General features: G+C 39.8%; 1 protein-coding gene across 5 annotated transcripts in view; it reads left to right on the forward strand.

Moving 5' to 3' along the window:
* TNIK (TRAF2 and NCK interacting kinase) overlaps positions 1 to 17,873 on the forward strand; it is a 414,101-nt gene that overhangs the window by 217,104 nt on the left and 179,124 nt on the right. For all 5 annotated transcript variants that reach the window (XM_072618473.1, XM_072618475.1, XM_072618476.1 and 2 more), the window contains exon 3: positions 4,473 to 4,529. In XM_072618473.1, the coding sequence (XP_072474574.1) occupies positions 4,473 to 4,529 (57 nt within the window). The remainder of the gene's footprint in view (positions 1 to 4,472; positions 4,530 to 17,873) is intronic.

Genomic DNA, 17,873 nt, shown 5'->3' on the forward strand with positions numbered 1-17,873 from the left:
TTTTCTTTGCCTTCATCTCCAGAGAAGGGCATGTATTGGGGGTGGGAAGGAAGAGGGAGTGGAATATAAAATGTCACCTCATCTGATGAGAGCATACCCTTTTGATAGGAGGTTTTCAAAATTTTTAAATTATTTTAATTATCATTATCATATTATATTTTATATTATTTTTAAATAAATTATTGAATAATATTGTCAAATACTATATTTAAATTATTTTAAATTATTTTGTCTTTTATTTTTAATTTATGGAATAAAAGAAGCATTTCCACAGCATAGTACAATAAAAAATTTGATTGCATATGAAATTGTAAATCTATTATGCACAACTTGTGATTCCTTTCAAATATATAATAAAATTATCATGTAAATTTATTTTCTTTTTTTTCTTCCCCTCTCCCCACCCAGAGATGGCTACCATTAGACAAACTAGGTATATATATGTAAAATTATTCTGAACATAATTCTATTTGTTAGTTCTTTCTCTGGATGCTGATAGCATCTTTTTTCACATGTCCTTTATAGTTAATTTGAGTATTTTGTTAGATGTTTCTTATTTATATATAATTTTTTTAACAATAGTTTTAAAAAAATTTGTTTCAATTGTTTCCTTCCCTTCTCCACTCTGCTCGAGAAGGCAAGAAACATTATTTTGATTTTACATATGAAGTCATAAAAAAAATTTCCATTTTGGCCATGTTGCGAAAGAAAATGCAAACAAAATAAAACAATAAAAAAGTTCTAAAACTATGCTTTCAGTCTAGCAAGAGGTTTTTTAGGGAAGACTACCACCACCATTTTGTTACTGACTGCAAATGTGACAAACAGCATCTTCATTGTGAGGCAGGAAGTAAGTGACTGGCCAAATGGGAGTTCTTGGAGTGATGGTTTGTGACAGAGAAGCCATACCACACTGAGTAAGCAAAAACTTTCCATTTCCATTTTCCCAATCCCTAGTATGCGTGTGCTTCTTTCCATTTTGTTTTTGGGACCCAGTGACATTATCTCCTGACACACTTGGGCGCCAGTGGCTTTTTGAGTCCTGCCTGATAGCAGTTTTTTGCCTCTCTTGAGGTCACCACTACCATGTAGCTTTGTCAGCAGGAGGCTATTTTAACCCACAGAGCTAGTCTACATAGAAGGCTTATAATAAATACTTGCTTTCTTCATTTGCCTCCTGCCACTGTCACTTAGGCTCTAGATCTCTCCCACATAACAAAGGAAAACAGCTAAGAAAGACAAAGAAAGTGATTGCATCTGACAAAGTATGCAGTTATCTATAACTACGGTTCACCACTTGCCTCCTGAGAAGTATGAAGTGTGTATCCTCTGAAACCAAGACTAGTCATTGCATTCCATCTGAGTTCTGACGTTTTTAGCTGTTTTCATTTGCGTTATTGTGGTCACTGGGCATGTCCACTGCTTTTCCAGAACACCCCAAACCTTTCCTTGATTGCACATGAACTTATAATGTAATTTCAATGTAAATTGCACTTGAAAAAGCACTATACCTGAAACCTAAATTAAGCTTAATTATCTGTGTTTGTGTTATATTCCCCACTAGAGGGTATGTGCAGTTTTCCCTTTTGACCTTTGTATATTTATTTCCCCAGTGTTTAGGATGGGGCACAACATGCTCCACATATTTCAGAAATGCTCTTTGATTGAAATATAAATGAAAGATATTTTTGAATTTTCATTTAAACATTTAAATGTTAGGACAAAAGATGTAATTGCTTAGTTTAGACCATGGAACACAACTGACCAATTCAGTTTTACTCTCCTTGCTGAGTGGCATATGAGAAGGAAGTTTTATTAGAAAAACATTTTTATTTTTGCTCATCAAAAGGAGTGACACAGAAAATTAAGTGATTTTACATGGGAACTGGGTGATGGGAAGAAGGTAGAGTCTTTATTCATTAAATTGACCAGTCCTCCTATCTATTGTTTCTTATTCATCTCTGCATCCTATAAATCCTTGACATTCCCCCTGCAGAGTTTGACAATAATCTCTATCCTAGTGATGTCTCCTCAATGTAGGAGGCAGTCCACTATTCTTAGATTCCCTATTCCCTTCTCAGCATCAAAGTCTGACAGCTCGACTCAGGTCAGCTGGATTTCCGTGGGGGGGTTTGGAGACACCTCACTAGGGACTGAGTTCTGCCTACTAATTGCCCCACTTCTAAGAGCTCAACGAGGCTCCAGTAGAGATTCCAAGTAGCTAATTCAAGCATTTGGCCAGGCCTAAAGTGAACTTTGGCTGTGTATAAAAACAAAGTGAAAATTGAAAAGGACAAATCTGAAATCCCTAGGGACCTCATGTACTTCATTTCTGTGTCATATCTACTAGCATTAGAAGTTCAAAACCAAAAACATGGTGCACATCATTTACCTCTCAATATACATCTTGCAGCCTCCTTCCTCCTCTCTGCCTCCAAGGAGAACACTGTTGTGGTTTGTTTAAATTGGGGGATGGGATTGGTCTGTATTTGTATCCCCAGTGTTTATCACAGAACATTTCAAAAAGCAGGGACTTAATAAATGCTTGAATTAAATTGAATAAAGCTTAATCCATTCAGCACTAAGATCTAGGTCAAGTGATAGGTCAAGCTATCTGAACCTTAAATTAAAAGTTTTAAATATAGTGGCTTTTATTTAAAAACCAAACATGGTTGCCCTTGAGATTCAGATCCACTATGGCCCCCGGCTCCAAGCCCAGCACTAGTGTTCTGGCTGAGCTCTCTTGCTGGGAGCAAGATCATTCTCTTCTCTGGGCTTTGTATTCCTTGCATTGTAAAATTAGGGATTTGTACAAGGACGTTTCAAGATCTTACATCCTCCTCTGACTTCAGTTTTTTTTTCTACCCCTATTACTGTTTGATAGTTGTAGATAATTTATGTTTTCTTTTTTAAAAAATATTTTATTTCCCCCAATTACATGTAAAAACAATATTAAGATTCATTATTTTCTTTTTTCAAATTTTGAGTTTCAAATTCTATCACTTCCCTTCCTCCCATTTCCCCTCTTTGCATGGTAAGCAATCTGATATAGGTTGACAATTTATAAATCCTCTGTTGAAGTTGGCTGGGGGTAGGAAGGGAAAGGGGAGGGAGGAAAAGGAAAAGGAGAAAAGGTAGAGGAGAAGGAGGGGGGGGGGAGGAGAGAGCGCACTTTGGACAAGAGAAGTTGAAGTAGTCCAGGCAGACATAGGACTGGCTCCCATCACTAGCCTCATTTTGCCCTAGATGATGACTGTTCTCTTTCAACTCTAACTTCTATGATTTTCTGACATTCCATTTGATGAAAGGTGCTAAGAACTAGGGAAAAGTGCTAATTGTAAGTTTCCTTTTATACAGTTTTATCTCTATGAGGTCACATACATTAATGTCATCAATAGTATGTTCTGTACACACAAGATATAGAGAATAGCTGTAGATCATGTGAGAGCAGAAGGATAGTTTGGGAGATCCTGAAGGTCCTCTTACAGAAGATGCTGCTTGAGCTGAATCTTAAAGGAATCAAGGGAAAGAAGAAGCAGAGGGACTAGAGAGTTCTAGGTATCAGGAACAGCTAGTCTGAAGGCACTGAGATACCTGTGATGAGACAGGAGATGGAGTGTTGTGTACAAGGAACAGCCAGTTATGTTATGGGAACAACATAACCCATAACCATAGGGTCAGGGTTATAGGATCCTAGTGTGCATAGAGAGAACTCAGGTTGTAAGACTGGAAAATTATGAAGAAGCTGGGTTATGAAGAACTTTAAATGCCCAGCAGAAGAGTTTGTTCGATCCCATAGATAATAGTGAGCCAAGTAGCTTAGTGAATAGAGGGATGGTACAGAAGTCTTATGAGGGAGGTGGCATCTAAGCTGAACTCTGAAATATTTTTACTTGACCCAGACAAGAAGAAAGAGGCAGCTAGGAGTAGTCAAGAGAGTCCAGATTCTGGATCTTTCCAATGTTTTCTGATAGTGGTTTACATTTCTAGTATCTGTGTCTTACCCTAACCTCTAAATATTTAGTTGGCAGGCCACTATTAAGCAGATACTATGTGCCAGGCTTGGTGGGTCATCAGTGTGCTCACTTGATGGGAAGACATATTGGTGTAATGGATAGGGCACAGTCCTTGGAACCAAGAAGATCTAGGTTCTAATCTTGACTTAGACACTAAATGCAGAACCTTAAGGTAGGTGGCTTCAGAACCTTCCTAAGTCTCAGATTCCCTATGAAGGTGGGATTCAGTGAAAATTTCAGCTCTTAATGTACAGTACTATGATCCCCTGCTCTCATGGCACCAGGGTATTCCTGATTTAGCTTGGTGCCCTCAGTGGATCTATGCTCTGGGGCTTGAGTCATGGAATGGATCATTGATTCATACAAGAGCATGTCACACGTTTGAAATTTCTGTGAATTTCCAGATGGTTAATTTACTTCCTCCCAAACTAATGTTCTCCATTTCTTTCTTTTCAGGGTCGTCACGTTAAAACTGGACAGCTTGCTGCTATTAAAGTCATGGATGTCACTGGGGTAATGTATCTGCCTCACCTTTTTTAAAAAAAGTCTATTTACTAACTCTCCAGAACTGGAGGGTAAGAGACGTACTTGTTTAGTGGCTTCTGAAAGTTTCCTGGTATGAAAGAATGTTTCTTATCCACATAAGGTATCCCATCCTTTGGTTTTAGTATACATAACTCTCAGATTGCAGTAGGAGATACAGCCCAAGTATCTAACCCAAAGATCCCTCAAGCCAATTAAGTACCACATGGTATTAGGATAAGTGATATGTGCCCATCATTTACAGTTAACATAGTTATCAATAATTGAATATGAAGAGAGAATTAGGCATTCCAAGCTATTAAAATAATAGTCTTAAAATCAAAAAAGATAAACACACACACATACATATACATATGTGTATATGTGTGTATGAGTAGAAGATACATATACACTTAAATATATATGCATGTGTACATGTATCTTTTGTTGACACATGTAGATGGGTTACATATATATGAGTGTATATGTATATTTACACACATGTATGTGTATATACATGAGTGTATATATGTACATGTATGCATATATGCACAACACACATGCACTCTGGTGGGGGGGTCACCTAGAACACAAGTAGAACGAGAATGGAAGAAGTTTGAGGATGAATTATAATAGCTGTCTTGTATGGGGATCTTTGCAAGAGAACGTCTTCGTTTTTGTTTGTTTTTTCAACATGCCAACTAACCTCAAATGTTTATAACAATTAAAGTCCATTGCTCTTTTGTACACTCTCTGGCTTGGATGGACAAAGGCGAGCGCAAGAATGGAGCTCATTCTGTGCCATAAATGCAATCACAGTGTTTGCTCCCATTCCTTTTGTTGACTTTAAAATATTTTAATGCATTTTCCAAGAGTACAGAGGACTCCATAGAAGACCTCAGTGGACATCAAAGGCATGCTAATATGTTTTGTATTGTCTTGGGGACTGTTCAGAGACATCTTTCAGCTATGCCCAGATAAACACATGAAAGTGAAGAGAAAAAGATTTAAGCTGGACCTGAAAGCAGATTATCCAAGACGAATAGACTTTGAATGGTTCCCACAAAGGTATCAAGAATTATTCTGTGTGAAAAGAGGCCAGACCACTGGGCTCTGGAGCCTGTTTTCAGCTGCTTCCAGCTGCTGTTTTATAGAAAACACTGGGAACTAGCTCCCAGAATGTCGTCCATGATGGGCCATCCCTGACCTCCCCTTCGTTACTGCTCCCCCATTCATTTGGACATATATGTTATGTTATATTTTGTCTCATTCCAATGCCCCATGTTGATCAACTGCTCTTTATTCTCACTTCCCTATGAAAACTTCAGCTGAGCCTGAAGCTGTTTACCTTAGATTCTAAGGTGAGATCCCTTCCAGCTCTGGAAGAGATCTCAGAGGTCATGTAATAGAACCTCATTACTTGATAGATGAAGAAATAGATGCCCAGAAAAGAGATGTGACTTGGCCAAGGTCATTTTCTAGCAGATAAAAAAGTGGTGTAGTTCTAGTACGAAAATAATAATTGCAACTCACATTTAGATAGTGCTTAAACTCTGAAGAACACTTTACATATATTATCTTACTTGTGCCTTCAATATACCTATCGGGTAGGTGCTACGAGCATCCCCATTTTATAGACGAGGACACTGAGCCCTAGACAAATTCAATGTTCACATACCTAATAAATGTCTGATGCAGGCTTTGAACCAAGGTTTTCCTGACTCACTAGTTCAATTCTAAATGATAGTTTCATATCTGTTCTCATAGGATAATAGATTTATAGCTGCGAGGGACCTTAAAGAAAATTCAGTCCACCTTTTTCACTTGTCAAAAAAACCGAGCTCCCAGGCTTGCGCCTACCATACGGAGGCAGGCATGGGCTAGACACAGCGCCAACTGATTTTTAAATCTTCAGGGTGAGAGTCTATGCCTCAAAAATGGGCAAACACCATAAATCATGCTTTGATGGATGGTTTTGTTGATTTTCTAGACTCAAGAAAGGGATAGAAAAAATGTTAATAATTTTGCAGATTTAACTTAGAAGCGTGTTATGGTACAATTATTTTTTGTTTGTTTGTTTGGAGAGGGATGGAAAGCCAGTTGTTAAGCATCTACCAGCACAACAGTGCCTAGAGCCTACTTAATAAATGCTTATTGAGTTGGAGCGCATGTAAATTAGAAAGTAAGGGACATCAAAATTGGATCCTGCTCCTTTTTCAGTAGAAATCCATTTATAAAGGTGTGGCCTGCAACAACATTCTAGCCCCGGAGCTAATGCTGTAAATTAATTTGGAAGTTATCTTGAAACATAGCGGTAGTGCTTTCCTTGAGTGAAGTGAGTACATTATAGAGGGGAAAAATACATTATGTGTGTGTGTGTGTGTGTGTGTGTGTGTGTGGCAAGTATATTATGGAGGGGAAAAGTACATTGTGTGTGTGTGTGTGTGTGTGCGTGTGTGTGTGGCAAGTATATTATGGAGGGGAAAAGTACATTGTGTGTGTGTGTGTGTGTGCGTGTGTGTGTGGCAAGTACATTATGGAAGGGAAAAGTACATTGTGTGTGTGTGTGTGTGCGTGTGTGTGGTGAATACATTATGGAAGGAAAATACATTTAATATATATGTGTATTATATGTATGGTATTTTATGCACACATATACACCCATATATATGCACATATATGTGTAAGTATGTGTGTGAGTCAAACACATACACACATCTTCTACTCACTACCTAGCTCTTCTGTTCCACTGCTCCTATCATTCCATTCCACAGGTGCTGTTCTTTCTCATGCCAGTCTGAGCTGGCCCTGAGATCAATCATCATTCTGACCCTATTTTCTGATGCCATTTGTGGCATATTTAAGTACTTGCAAAGCCATGAGGTTGTTACTCCATCAGCTTTATGGAAATTTAGCAAAGAGTCTAATGGTCTGTCCCAAAGAAAATATTTTTAGTTTACATTGGTGTTACAAATAGAGTTTGGTCTTCCTGTTGTCCCATGGCAGCCAGAGCCATCTATATAATGGGTCATTCCAAGAAAAGCCCAGATAGAAGCCAGGAAGTCCTCCATCTTTGACCTGACATTATGGAAAATCCCAGCCTGATATCCTGAGTCATATCTCTTGCTTCATCCTCTTTGTGAGTGTAACCAAAGTATATTTCTAGTGGAAAGCCCTCATATAATATAGCCTTTTTTGACAAATACTATTTTCTCATTGAGTGGGATGAAACATTGCAAGAGTTTCCCCCATAGAGTGCTCTGAGACACCCCAGAATCTCAGAGAAGGGGCCACTGAAGCCCTCTATTCCAACCTATACAGCCTAAAGCACTGAAACAAGGAGTCATCCAGTCTTTGCTTGACTATTTGTAATGATGGGAAAGGCCCTTACCACCCCTTGCTGCTGGTAATAATAATAACAATATTTGTTTAATGCTTCCAAGGGAAGTTAGGTGGCCCAGTGGATAGAGCGCTGTGCCTAAAGTCAGGAAGACTCATCCTTCCTCAGTTCAAATCTGGCCTTAGACACTACTAGACTTACACTGGGCAAGTCATTTCACCTTCTTTGCCTCAGTTTCCTCATCTGTCAGATGAACTAGAGAAGGAAATGGCAATCCACTCCAGTATCTCTGCCAAATAGGATCATGAAGAGTGAGACAGGACTGAAATGACTGAATAACAAATAGTGCTTTAAGGTGTGTGAAATGCTCAATATATATTGAATTGATCCTCACAACCTTGGGAAATAGGTGCTATTATTATCCCCATTTTACAAATAAAGAAACAGGCTAAGAGAGATTAAGTGAATTGCCCAGTCACACAGCTAGTAAGTGTGCTGGAGGGAGGCCAAATTTGAACTTAGATCTTCCTGCCTCCAAAGCTTGTGTTTTGTCTACTGGGCCATCTGACTGCCTACAATTAACCCATTATACCTTTGGGTAGCTCTAATTATATTTAAAAGTTTTCCTTTATATCAAGAAAAAATCTATTGCCTTGTGGCCTCCATCCATTGTTCACATTTCTGCCATCTAGAGTCATACCAAACAAAGCAAATCCCCCATGTATATTTTATGAATATTTGAACACAACCATCATCCCTTTCCCTTCCTCCCCACCCCCAACTCTGCTTTCTCTTCTCTAGGTGAAGCATGACCAATTGCTTCCATGGCATGATCTCTAAACACTGTAAACACTCATCACTTTCCTCTGCACTCTAGCGTATCACTCCCCTCTTCAGTTGTGGTACCCAGAGAACCACTCTCAGGAATGCAGGTATGGGCCACCTTGCAGAGTACACTAGGACTGTCCCCTCCCTCATTCTTGATGCTATGATTGTCTTCATGCAGCCTAAAACAGTGTTCATTCTGGGGGCTGTCAGATCCTCTGTTAACAGATGGAACTGTGAAAAGACTTTTTTTAAATCAAGTACTCTATGACCTCTTTCAGGATATAAAACAATGATTGAAACCAGTGGAACTGCAAGCTCAAATAATTTCTTAAATATTATTTTCATCATAGGCTGCCTGTCCTTTAGAACAGTGCGGTCACAATGTGATCAGTTTCTGGAATTCTTCTGTCTTGCAAATGAAAACCTCTGCTGCTCCAGTTCCCCTGGAGTTTTCACTTGTACTCATCGCCTGGTCTCTAAGATTTTATTTTAGTTGTTTAAAAATCCCTGGTTATAAACTCAAGGCTCTGTGGTTTATCAGTGTGATGCTCCTCTACCAGTGCAGATAGAACCTCTTTTATAGCTCAACAAATGATCCTTGAGGGTCATTTTGACCAGAAAGTTCATCACGTGCCTCTCCAAATGTGGCTAGGTTGAACCTTGGATGACTGTTATATTCAGTTCACTAAACATTGTTTAAGCACTTACTATGTGCAAAGCATTGTGATGGGCACTGCAGGTACAAAGATAAAATAGTCCTTGCCCTTGGGAGAGCTAGCCATATCAAGTCCGCAAATAAACCCCTTTCCTTGGATGACCACTTACTAGGTATATTGTAGTGGAAATTCCTAGGGCAGCTAGGTGGCATAGCATATGGAACCCTGGGCCTGCAGTTAAGAAGACCTGAGTTCAGATTAGGCCTCAGACACTTAGGAGGCATGTGACCTTGGACAAGTCACTTCATCCTGTTTGCCTCAGTTTCCTCATCTGTAAAATGAGCTGGAGAAGGAAATAGAAAACCATTTCAGTATCTTGGCCAAGAAAACCTCAAATGGGATCATGAAGAGCCAGAAATGACTGAAAAACAACTGAACAAGAAAACAAAAGAGGAATTCACCAATAAGAAGAGAATAACAGGGACCAAGGGATGTCTCAGCAGGATGAGAAGGCTGCTGACATGTGGTTGGCAAGGTCCCAAGCAGAAAGATTGTTTCACTTTGTACCTTGGTGCCTTCCTGCCATCCTTCATGAGGATACCATGTGAGCTGCCATCATCTTGAAATCATCAAACTTGTGAGTTTCCAGAGGACAATGGAGAGACCTATGCTGAGACCAAGTTGGTTGCTGCTGGATACCAATAACAGATGAGGTGCAAGCGTGTTAAAAGAGAATTCATTGTAGAGAAGTGTGATCCATAAAGGAGGTAGCCACTCATGTCATGGAATCTCTCCCTCAGCATTGTAGAGGGGATCACATGAGATCCCACATAACCCCTTCAGGCTCTCTACAAATGCCAGCTCTTAGCTCTTAGAACAGATCTCAGACTGTAATGATGTTGGCTCAGCATTTGGCTGCTGTCTACAGTTCCACAAGGAGACTCTCCCAAAGCATACTGTGTCAGTCCCAGATTCCTGACCTTAGAATGGGATAGGGGATTCCCATGGGAAAAGAAATCCCCCTAAAACTCTTTCTATATTAGCCCTGCCCTTTCCATCTTTGAACCTGAGCCACCCCCAGGACTTCAGAGCCTGACATTTGCTCTCTCTCCCTGAGTTCTGAGCTGGAGATTAGCAAAGCTATCTTGAGCTCTGATCCCAGCCACTCCTTCACCAGGGATGGAAATAGGTGATGACGTGCATCACATAACAGGAGGCAAAATCTTACAAGGTGTTCATGAATATGACCAGGCTATATACCTCAGGGTTATGGGATGGGACAAAGAATAGGATCAAGGAATCCTGCTTTTAGGGATCATTTCATTCAGCGCCCTCATCTTGCAAGTAAGGAAACTGAAGCCTCAACAAAGAAGTGACTTACCCCAGGTCCTACAAGTGATAAGTAGCAGGGCTGTTGTTTAAACCCAAGTTTCCTGGCTCTAAACCCAATGTTCTTTGCAATATCCTCTGTTCCCTTCAATAGTGGGCTGTGATCCCCAGCCCACCCCTAACACTTTATTCAGTTCAGTTGGATTTCATTCAACAAACATTAACTGAGGATACAAAAACAAAAATGACAGTCACCATTCTCAAGAAACTTACTTTCTACTGGGTGGATGCAGTAGTGCAGCAGCAGCAGCAGTAGTAATACTGCAGTGGTGGCAGTGGTAAGTATGTGAGATAGGTTTTGTCCTTATGTCTTTCCAGTTCAAATGTATACATTGTGTCCCCTTGTTTCCATACATGGATGGAACACAAGAGTAACGTGGTGAAGTGGAAAGAGCCCTATCTCAGGAGTTACAGGACCTGGTTTCAAGTCTTGCCTCTGACTAAGAGTGAGCATTTCCACCTCAGAAATCAGCCAAAAGTTCTAGATCAGAACATGACCTAGTTTTGTTAATTTTCTAGACACAATAAAGGGATAGAGAAAATGTTAAAATGGAGATTATTCTAAAAACTATGTTGTGTGTGCAGTTTTTAGAGCATTGGCTATTAGACATTTCCTAGCCCACCCTGCTTTTCACTTGTGTTACCTTGGGAAAGACCCCTAACCTTCTAGAGCCTCCAGTTTCTAATCTGTAAAATGAGGAGGTTGGCCCTAGGTCTCTTTAGCCCTAGATCTGTGATAGTGTACATAGGTAAATAAATAGCAAACATTTGGGTAGGGGTAGGGGAGAGCTTATTGGGTGGAGCTTGAAAGGTATCCCATGGGAGGCAGCTTCTGAGCTTGTGATCAGACTCCTTTCCCTATGTTCCTCTCTGACTCTTCCCTTCTTTCCTCCTCCAGCTCTTAGTCTCTCCCATCACCATGCATACCTTCTGATGGGCACCAGTTGTTGTTCCTCACGTTTTTCAAAGACAATCACATAAAAGGAGCTAATGAGGCAGGAGGCAGGAGGGAGACAGAGTATTCTAGACATAAGTCCCAGCCTGTGCATACAAGTGAAATCAGGTTTCAAATGAACATCTAGATAAGTCCTGAATGGGAATACAAGTCTCAAAAATGCCCTCAAGGGAAGCAGGAGCAGTGGAGGAGAAGGAGGTCTTCATGTGTGTGAGAGTGTGTGTTAACACACATATGCATATTTGAATGGAGGCAGACCTACAGCTGGGAGTCCCTTCCCTTCCTTTCCCTTATCCCTCCATCTTCTCTCTCTTCATCCTCCACCTTTCCTCCAACCCCCACCCAAGCACAAGCTAGGGCAGAATCAGTTGTATATGTTGTGGCTGGCCCATAGACATGATCTGGTCCATCCCAACTCTCCCTTCTTCCCTATTTTAGTTGGTTTGTTAGATCCTGGGGCTAGGCCAGGGGTTCTTTACCTTGTATGCATTGGACCTCTTGGGCAGTCTGATGAACCTTCTCAGAATCATGTTTTAAGATATTTAAAAAGAACATCATAAGATTAAAAAATAGCAGCTGGGTGGCACAGTGGGTAGAGCACCAGGGCTAAAGCCAGAATTATATTAAAATGCAGTTAACAATTTGTTTAAAAAATAGGTTTGTGGGACCAGGGAAGACTTGGGATCAACATGATCAGTGTATTTTCTATTTTCTGAAGTTAACTCTGAATATACCATGTGTCTCCCACTGAGTCTGGTGATTGATGTATGTGGAAAAACACAGAAAGACCCTATGCAGTCTAGACTTAGGTTGTAAAGTCAATCCTTATTCAAGATTTTATTAAGAGACCTTTGGGAAGTAATGCTGATTATACATGCAACCCTTGTGTTGAAAAGTTGTCTTGCAAGAAAAGCCTAGGGATATTTGGGGTCAGTATCTTACCTTCTTGCCTCATTGTCCCCACCTAGGAGAATTGGATGCATGGCTGACTCAGTACATAGTGATAACTTGCCCACTCGCCAACATGTGATTTGTATAAGGGGCAAAATTTTCAGAGTCATCCCATCCTTTTGACTCTTTCCCCCAATCCAGTTACCTCTATTTCCTTCCTGACTCTTCCTCTCCCTTTTTTTTTCCTCCAGTCTCCACTTGCTACGAGCCCCTCCCATCACCATAGACATCTGATGGAGCTTTTATTCTTCCCCCTTGTTCAAAACAGAGAGGGAAGGAGAAAGGGAAAATGTCTCAGTACCTGCCACATAGGTATATAGTTTTAGAGGTTAGCCACCTCTCCCCACCCCATCTCACCCTTTTTCCCATCAGTTACCTCTCAAAGATATACTTGAATATGTGAAAGCTACCAATGGGTGGCATTGGACGATGACAGTTAAACTTTGGTAGATAAAAAGGAGAAGGGAAGAGTCTGACTGAGTCTAATGAATGAAAAGAACAAAGAAAAGTCAGATGTCAGCACTGAAGTGAATGAAAAGGAGAATGAGAAAAGGGGGTGATTCAGATGAAAACCCAGCGAAAGAGTGGTCTCTGAGGACATCAGAGCTAAAAAGCAGCTTGGAGGTTGTTCAGTCTCATAGAGTCCCTGCCTAAGAGGAATCCTTTTCCCAATACAACTGACAGAAGGTGTAGACTTTTCATATAGGTCTCTTCCCATGATGATTTGTTTCACTGTTGAGTAGCTCTATCGTTTCACCCCATTGTCCCTACTTCTACATTCTGAGGAAAAGGAGAACCTATATAGCCATTTTCCCACATGACAGTCCTTCAAGGCTACTACCATGTCCTCCCTGAATCCTTGAAGGCCTTCAGAAGGCTGTGTCATCATGTTCTTCACAAACTAAAAACGTCTTATAGATTTGCCAATAATTATTGTTATTATTCCTTGGTGCCTGGGAACCTAATGAAGATAGAGCAGGCAAAGCAAGTTGATAGACATATACAGACCAAGGGAAATCAGTATGAACTGCTTTTGGTGCCAAAGAGTTGCTGTCCTAGGTACCTAAGCCTCCTCATAATTTGTAGGCATTTCTTTCCCCATGGCCATTAGTGAAAGAAACTTGGTTGAACGTGCCTAAGAACCTGGGACTAGTGACAGCCAGAGGTGTTCAGAAGTATACACACATGATGATTTAGCCACAAAAGAATCCTTAAGCCAGGCTCCAGGCGAGGGTAGAAGGCTTTGATAGGTGGCATGATGCCACATGAAGACTGCCCAGAATGTCCTGAAACTGACACAAGTCCGTTCCGTTTCTGGGCCTCAGCTTCCATGGAATTAACGTGAGGGAGTTGGCCTATGTGGCCTCCTAGGGATTGATGACCTTTATGTTGGGATAGTTCTTGCAGCCTGGGTCTAAGATAGACCCAGACCCAGCAAGCTCTTCTAAAAAAGTATCTTTGTTTTGGAACTTCATTCATCCCTATTCCCCCGCAGTGGTACCTGTTGCTCATCCTTTGTGTACCATGGATTTCTGGATCATTAAAAGAAGAAAAGCTGTGAGTTTGAAATTTTCAATTTGAAATCAACATCCATTTGCATCTGATCTGAGTTTTGCTGCCTTTGAGTAACAATCTACCTTTATATTCTTACTTTGTACTAAATCAGTGGTTCGACTCATGGTCTATTTTTAAAATTTAAATTCTGTTTTTTGATTAACAGAAATCTACTTTCCATCCCACCCTAGCCTCATTTTAAAAAAAAAGGAAAACAAATGACTTGTTAAAATATATGTATACATTTTAAGCACACACAGAAGATGTGTGTGTTTAAGCAAAACAAATTTTGGCTATTTAAAAATCATATATGTTTTATTCTTATTTTTCATGGCTTATTTTCAACCTGTCCCTGTCTACCAGTTCACTTCCCACTGCTTACAAAACATACCCATGTCTCCATCTTCCAGGAAAAAACCCAAACCAAAACTCTTCACTTGAGCCTTCTGTCTCCACTATCATCCTATAGCTCTTCTGCCCTTTTGTGGCTAAGCTCCTTGAAAAATTCTTCTGTAGTAGGTGCCTCTACTTTCTCTCCTCATCCTCTTCTTAACCCTTAACTTTCTTACAATCTGGCTTCTGGCTTTATTATTTCACTGAAACTGCTGTCTCCAAAGTTATCAGTGATCTCTTAGTTACCAAATCCAATAGTCTTTTCTTGGTGATCATTCTCCTTGACTTCTCTGTAGTCTTTGACACACTTAATCATCCTCTCCTTGATAGTCTCTTTTTATAGGTTTTTGAGACATCACTCTCTCCTGGCTCTCCTCCTACCAATCTGACTGCTTCTTCTCCTTTGCTGGACCCTTTTCCTGATCATGCCTTCTATAACTGTAGATGTCCCTCAGCATTCTATTCTGAGTCTTCTCCATCTATACTACTTCACTTGGTGATCTTATCAGCTGCCATAGATTTAATTACCATCTCTTCTCAAATCTACCTTTCCTACCTTAATGTTTCTACTGATCTCCCATTTTCCATTTCCAACTGCCTTTCAGACATCTTGAACTGGATATCCAGGAAACATCTTAAAAGCTACATGTCTAAAATGGAATTTATTACTTTTCTCCCTAAATTTCCCTTCCCCTCCTTCCTTATTACTATAGAGGGCATCACTATCTGCCAACTGTCGCAGACTCACAACCTACTTTCTCATCTTATTACACCTTATCATGTGCATTTTGATTCAGTGACACCCATCTCCTAGTTGTTCCTCAGATAAGATACTTCTCTTGACTCTGGGCATATTCTCTGGCCAGCCTCTATCCCTGGAATACTGTCCCTTCCTGTCACTACCTGCTGACCTCTATGGCTTTCTTTAAGCCTCAGTTAAAATCCCATCTTCTACGCAAAGTCTTTCCCAACCCCTCTTAAGTCCAGTGTCTTCCTTCTTTTCATTGTTTCCTATTTATCCCATAGGTAGCTTCTTTATATATATATCTGTTTGTTTGTCTCTTCCATTAGATTGTGAGCTCCCTGAAGGCAGGGGCTGTCTCTTGCCCTTTTTATATTCTCAAGGCTTATTCCAGTGCCTCAGACATGTTTGGTGTTATGTAGTTGCTTTTAAGTCATCTCCAACTCTTCATGACCCCATCGGGGGATGATTTAATTGAATACACATTTTATCCTACCATTTTAGGGGTACTCTCATTATTAGAAAGATTCCTAGATTTAGAAAAACATTCTTGGTATCATTGTAAATATTAACACACAGAATAGCCTACTCTGAATATCTATATTCAGAATGCTTGCAAGCTTAGAGCTGTGTGTATGTGCTTGTGTGTTTGATAGTGGTACTAACACATGCTGACGCAGTTAAGTCCAGAAAAAGATTTGTATTTACCTCAAAACTAGAACATATAAGTATCTGCTTATTTTCATCAGTCTTGGCCTAATGTGATTTATAATAGCTTAGCGTTCTGTAGTGCCTTTCATCTTTGTAGCTGAAAATACATTCCCAAACTTGAATTCTCCCAATAGCACAGTAATCTAATAATATATTATTATAGTAATAATATAGTAAACATCTAAGTATATATATTTACTGGACATAAAATTACATTTAAATATATAAAATATGGTAAAAATAATCAACTATGATGATTACTATATTATAGTGATAACGTAGTACATATAAAGATGAGAAAATTGCCATTGAGTTTATGTTGCTCTGAGTCTTAAAGCACACTGGAACAATCTTGCATTAGAACTGAGTTCCTTGGTTCCTTGACTTCTGGGCTTTGTGGCTTCTTTTGGTTGAGTCTGTTCATCTTCCATTGCTCCAAGTTCACTGTTCATTATTCACTCCCTATTTTGATTTCTCTAATTTTCCTTATTTTCCCTTCCATGGCTCCCACCTCTCCCTTTGTTTTTCTTTTATATCATTCTCTTATAGATATTTTAGTCTCCTTCTAGCAGGTTTATAACATTGCTTTTTTTTAAGCACTTCTTTTCTCATTTAAAACAAAAAAGGCTTTAAATAGTTTAGAGATCATTTCCTCCTGTTTATAGCTTTGATTCAGAAAACAAAGGCTTATATTTGGAAGATGCCTCAGCAGATATCTTGTTAAAGCCATACCTGAAAAAGAATCTTGTTCACATATAATGCTAATGAGATTAAAGGTCTTCCCCAACCATTAATGGGCCTACCCATTAAGGGGAGTTTGATTAGGGGAGATTTATAGGAAGGCCCACACTTTCTGTTAATGAGGTACTGGTTCTCAAGGGTTGTGATGCCCTCTGGCTCTGAAAAATGTATAAATACTCTGAGATGAGGTTTTACTTTGGGGCTTGCTCTTTGAAGTGTTTGTTTGGCCAGACAAGACTCTGGGACACCCCTGGCTTTGAAAACCCAAATGTTGGTTCTTCTTTCTCTGGTAACTATGTACATAGTTACCAGACAGTTATCTGTCTGTTGATCTGTGATGTATGTATTGCTTACAGTCAGACAGTTGAAAGTCCTGTCTGTTGATTTTGATTTCTCTGTATTTTCTCTGAAGTTCAGAGTGCTGACTTTTCCCCCAAATGAAGTGAATGATACAGGTGCTTGATTAAAATGATTGTTGACCCCTCAAAAGTTGCTTTCCTTTTAGAAAAACAGATCTAAGAACCTGTATAGCAAGCCATCCTAGATATGTCAAGGTGCTTGCTTTTACATCATACCACCTCAGAGAAGCAGTCATCAGCCTTTGCTGGAAGATGGCCAGAAAGAGGAAGCCCACTCCTTCCCCAGGAATCCCATTCCACTTTTCATCCCACTTGGATTCCCTTCACCTCTTCCAATGATATCTTGTTTTTCCTTTTTCCAAGCTTAGAATTTTAAACATGATGACAAATTCCGGTTTTCATATCAAAAAATCTGATCTTCATAATCAGATTTTAATCCCATTGAGGGCAGGAACTGTACTTCAAAAAAAATTTTTTTTTCTTCAGTATTCCACGTGGTGCTTATTTCATTAGGGGCTCATTGAATACAAGAATGAATGGCAGATTCCCCATCTGTTGGTATGCTTGATCCAATCCAATAAACCTGCAGTTAATCAGCAAGCATTTATTAATCAACTTCTATGATCCAGATACTGGGGGGGGGGGGAAGGCCCTACCCTCAAGGAGCTTACCTTGTGTTAGATGAGGTGACATGTACTTCTTTAGTTATGGGCAAA

The sequence above is a fragment of the Notamacropus eugenii genome, chromosome 6 (assembly GCF_028372415.1).
Source record: "Notamacropus eugenii isolate mMacEug1 chromosome 6, mMacEug1.pri_v2, whole genome shotgun sequence".
Taxonomy (NCBI): Eukaryota; Metazoa; Chordata; class Mammalia; order Diprotodontia; family Macropodidae; genus Notamacropus; species Notamacropus eugenii.